At 38.5% G+C, this 5,316-nt stretch overlaps 1 protein-coding gene across 1 annotated transcript; it reads right to left on the bottom strand.

Moving 5' to 3' along the window:
- Positions 1-3,377: 3,377 nt before the first annotated feature.
- LOC149076306 (uncharacterized protein F54H12.2-like) lies at positions 3,378-4,697 on the bottom strand. The gene has a single exon (XM_089242208.1). The coding sequence runs from the start codon at positions 4,695-4,697 to the stop codon at positions 3,378-3,380; it is 1,320 nt and encodes a 439-aa protein (XP_089098334.1).
- Positions 4,698-5,316: the final 619 nt, after the last annotated feature.

Here is a 5,316-nt window from a genome sequence, read left to right as displayed (position 1 = left end):
TTCATCCTCTTTGACAGCATCATATATCAAAGTGACGGTTCAAACGACGTGAAATTGGGGAATTTTCTTGGAGATCTCACAGATGAACTGGCTGGTCGGAACATAAAAACGTTTGTTTCAGGTAAGAACCACTTTAATTTTTTTTTTATAAATGGTTCATTCCATGTTTTGAAAAATTAAAGAATGAAAAGAAAATAACTGTTCTATTTATACTTAATTTCCAGGAGGGGCGAAAAACTATGCCTATATGTTAGATGACGAAAGTACCAGTTGCAAGATTAGAGGTTTCACCTTAAACTACAGGAATTCCGAGCTTCTTAACTACGAAACTATGAAAGAACTGGTCTCAGATTTGGATTTCTCAAAAAAAATCAAGACTCACGACCCGGGTAAAATCACCAGAGATGCTAAGAGTCGAAAAGTGCTAAGCAAACCAGAAGACAAAGATTATGGTCTGGTGTATGACAAGAGGGTCATCATAGACGGTTTTTCAACCATCCCATACGGTTATTAGGTTTTTGAAGATTGTAGACAAACGGCCCTTCTAAGGGCCACCCAAATTATTAGAGGTGTAGCTGAATCGCATTCCTGACTAACAAGCTTTTTTAAGAGCTCAGAAAAAAGAGTGTTTTTCAATAAAGATCAGATTTTTTTTTTTTTTTTTTTTTTTTTTTTTTTTTTTTTTTTTAGTGCTTTATACATGTATTTTCTTCCTTATATAGCAGATCGCAGCCTTCGGTAACTCTCATTCGACATGGACGTGTTGAAGCTTCAACACCCTTTTACGGCAGTATGCTCTGGACCCACTTCCTGTGGAAAAACTAGGTTTGTATCAAGGTTGCTTGCAGAGCAGATGATAGAACCTTTCCCTACCGAAATAGTTTGGTTTTATGGGGTCTACCAGTCATTTTACGAAGAAATTCCAGGAGTTCAATTTATTGAGGGATTACCCGAAAATTACAACTCCTTCATCGGTCAGAGAACATTGTTTATTATTGACGATTTGATGTCAGAATTGGGTGGCGACAAGCGATTAACAAATATTTTCACACGAGGAAGTCATCATAAAAATTTGTCGGTGGTGTTTATAGTCCAGAACTTTTTCCATAAAGGAAGTGAGATGAGGGAAATTTCCCTGAACGCCCATTATTTGATTTTATTTAAAAATCCTAGGGACCGTAGTCAAATACAACATTTAGCGAGACAGATGTACCCTGGTAAAAGCAAGTTTCTCCAGGAAGTTTTTGATGACGCAACCAAACAGGCGTATGGATACTTGTTAGTTGATTTAAAACCGGTTACGGAGGAGGGGCTTAGGCTAAAAACCGGTATTTTCCGAGACGATATACACTACGTCTATCAGTCCAGATAAGTCAGTTTTAGCTGAGCCACCAACAGCAGCGGTCATGGGGAGTGTAATAATTGACTTCGAAGGGTTCCAGTCTGAGACGGAGGGATACATAGTGAAGGAACTTGCCTTTTTCTCGGTAGATTCTGGTAGTTACGGCGTTTACACTTTCCAACCACCGTTCGAATGGGCGAAATTAACGATGAAAGAGAAGTGTTCTGCTGTATGGGTGATGGCCAATCTCCATAACATGTCTTGGTCCGGCGGTGACTTCCCTTACGAAAGTCTCACGGACATACTAACCTTTTTATCCCGCTCCCATTCCAAACTATATTGCAAGGGACTCGAGAAATGTAAGTTTATAACTTATGTTTGTGACATGGAGTGCAACGACCTAGAAGATTTTCCCCGAGTTTCTGTCTTACCCCCTGTTCACGTGAAGTGCTTCAAGCACAGTGCGAATTTTGACCACTGCGCGCTCACCAAGGCTGTAAAATTCGGTATGTATAGCAGGCAACAGATAAATTTTCCCCATTTGTGATCCTGATGTCTCGATACGCGCATCACCACCTTGAACTCCTACAACAGATCTCCCAAGCCAAACCAAAGAAACGCCTCGACTTGATTAAAAAAAGTCGTAATAGCGTCATCAAAGCTTTGTGTGAGGTTTGTTTGAATTTACTAAAAGGAAATATACCCGTTACCAAATCCCGAAGAGATAAACTCAGCAAGTATAGAAAAAGTTTAAGAAATTTAGCCGCCAAGAAGGTACCTTTATATACAAAAAGACGCATATTGGTTCAGAAAGGAAACGGCTTTCTAAGCCTGTTATTACCCGCTGCGATTTCCGTCATCTCCACATTAGTAAATGGAACACGCTAAAAAGTACGTCATTGTTGCGGCAGACCGACATCTCAATGCCGTCGAAGAACAACTCGGGCTGTTGGACAAAGATATTAATTCCGTTCTAAAGAAAAAAGTTCTTGATGACGGTGAGAAAGCAAAACAATATTTGCAAGTGTTGCAAAAATACTTGCAAATTGCTGACAATTCATCCAAAGAACTTCAAGCCGACGTCAAAGTCGACAACGAGACCAAAGAATCCGATGGAATAGAATATGAAAATTCTATATTGAAATCTACAGCTCCAAAGAAAAAGCAGATGACAAAGCAACTGATCGAGAAAATGAAACAAAATAACAAACTGATTTTCTGGAACGAAAAAGGAGAACTCGTGTATAAAGGTGAAGTTGTACCTGGAAGCGATATTGTTCAACTATTCAAAGATTCTATGAAGAAGAAGAAGAAGAAACGTGTAAATCGATTGAATAAAAATAATGTACCCACTGGAAAAAAATTATTTGATGAAGCTATGAAAGAAATGAAAAACCCTTCGTGGTTAACTATGTACTAATTTATGAGAAAAAAAAAATAAATGTAATCAACAATGTAAAAAATTGTCTTTTCTGATTTATTTTTGTCTTTTTATTTTCAAACAGTAATTTACACAATAACGACAAACACAAGAAATATTCATTTTAATTTTTTTTTTTTTTTATTATTATTATTTATTTATTAAAAATCATTCTTACACCATATTTCTTCTTGAAATATTGATACAAAGTAAAGTCACAACCATTCATTTTCAGAAAATTTACAATATCTTCCATAGATTTTCCTTCGCTGCGCTTGATTAAGAAATACATAGAATATTGTCCACAAACATTTGAAGTCAGAGATTGTAGAGGTGTTTCATTCCGCAAAACTTTTGGGAACCTATCAACAAATGAAGCGATGTCTTTTCCGTATGCTTCTGGCTTCTGTCCATACGAATCAAAAAACTCCACTATTTTCTTATCCGGTAAATTAACCGCCATCCAGTGTGACCCAGGCTTGGTGTGATCATCGCTGTTGACCACAAAGGAAGCCGGGTAAATAATGTCCTTGGGTATCTTATCAGAGGGAAACACGCCGATAAAATTTGGTGATTCATTCTTTAACACTTTCTCTATCTGGGAGGAATACATATTCAACTGCTGAAATCAAACAATATGTTGCGGGTCTGGTTGATCTCTATCACGTTATCAAACTCCAAGTACACAATGATGGAGATTGGGTTAGGCAACGGTGCTTTAAACTTGGTTTCCAGTCGTAGATTTCCATGTTTAATTAGATTGAAATGACCACCGTGGCATAAATCGGCTGATAAGTCGTACACGAAGAGCGAATAGCCATTCGGATATTCCTCTCTAGAAATATCAATACCTTCGTCTTTGCAGGCCTTTTCTGTTCCAAGAAACAAACTGTGATAGGCTCGTACGTATTGATTCTGGTCAAACTGGGGTTCCAGGGGCTTGAAGGGTACTGGCTCGCCATCTATATACACTGCTATGTAATTCAAATCATAGTGCTTGAATTCGAAAGGCGATTTATTGTACGAGCCAGAAAATGCATCGTTATCTACTAAACCAACGACAACTCTTTTAGGCAACTGGCCCACTACTATACTATCCTGAATCCAGGACATATTTCCTTGATGAAGTGAGTAGACCTTACATACAATGCGATCTATCGGATATTTTGCGGATGTGTGAGACAATGCTTTGGCATGACCAACGAGGACACCCGGTGAGACTTTCACTTTTCTTATTTGAATAGATACGTGATCTAACATGACTTTGTAATCGGCCTTTGAGGTTGAAGATACGAGGCAAAATTCGGGCTTGCTTCTAATAAGTTTTATCTTTAGGGAAACGAGGTTCAATAATAATCTTCCTTGGCAAAAAATATCTCCATGGATAGATCCAATCATGTCAACCGTCTTACTTTCTTTTATAAATTCAGCCCTTTCGGCTAGTCCTTCGTTTCCGTCCTTTGCTTCAGGATCAACGATGTTCATTTTTCCAGCAGTATCCTTATAATACAGTTCGGTAGTGAGATGACTTGTCTTGCTATCAATACCGTGATTCAAAAGTGTCTCAATTATTGAACGGTAAGCGTAAGTATTGTTTGATGACGAAACCAGGCGATCATTAAGTGAAACATCAACCTGTGAAAACATAGAGTGTAAAAATAAGTTTACGGGCCCTACTTTGTCTTCTTTGGTCAAAAATTTTCCATCTCCTTTCACCACTTTGGCCTTGACGTACAACAGGGTTTGTGTGAGATCCAAGTATTCTTCTCCACTGCCAGAAATGTAAAATTCTATGGGACCTCCATCTGATACATTTGCTATTGGGTGATAAGTTACCCATTTGCCACCTTCTATTACTGTTTGCGTGCCAGGTAAAGAAAATAAATTTAGCTCGGACTTCACAAGTTCAGGGGAATCTTTGAGTCGGTAAGTCATCACGAATCGAATATGTCACGTGTACTCCGTTTGGGTTTCTTTGCAAAAATGACGCGTTGAGCCTTTCGGCGCTTCCTTTTATGGCCTTCACCAAACATGGTTTTTGTCTTGTTCAGTGCTTTATCGGCTAAGATCTTTCCAGCTTCCTTGAGACGACGCTTGGCAGCAACTTTTATTTTATCCCCTTTGATTACGTCACCCACAATGTCCGCTCCAGATCTTAGTACTTGTTTTCCAACAGTTCTGGCTCCTTGCTTCAAAAATGGTAACGCGACTCTGAATAAACTCCCGAATATATTGCCTAATCCATTTCCTCGCTGCAACGTAACTCCAGAATAGTATGGTAATCCTCTTCCTGCTTGCTCCAAATAATATTGTTCGAACGATTTTGTACAGCAGTGATATGGAACCTTCATCTTTACAGTTTCGTATCTCACTCGAAAATGATCTTGAACTTGTATATTTAACAGTTTTATAGTATTTGTCTAATGCGAAAATGCAATACTGCAATGGCTTTACCTCTGTTGAAAGGTATGCGTTTACCAGAACTTGATCTTATCTCCATTTCGATGGTTTGAAATACTCGTCGAGAAAGAGGAAAGTAGTGTGGTCGGTCATA

The sequence above is a fragment of the Pholcus phalangioides genome, unplaced genomic scaffold, assembly GCF_987345545.1.
Source record: "Pholcus phalangioides strain wild (caught in Gottingen) unplaced genomic scaffold, Ppha-v1.0 ptg000015l_1, whole genome shotgun sequence".
In the NCBI taxonomy this organism is placed as follows: Eukaryota; Metazoa; Arthropoda; class Arachnida; order Araneae; family Pholcidae; genus Pholcus; species Pholcus phalangioides.
The sequence above is the reverse complement of the archived record's forward strand: the minus strand, read 5'-3'. Positions and strand labels throughout refer to the sequence as shown.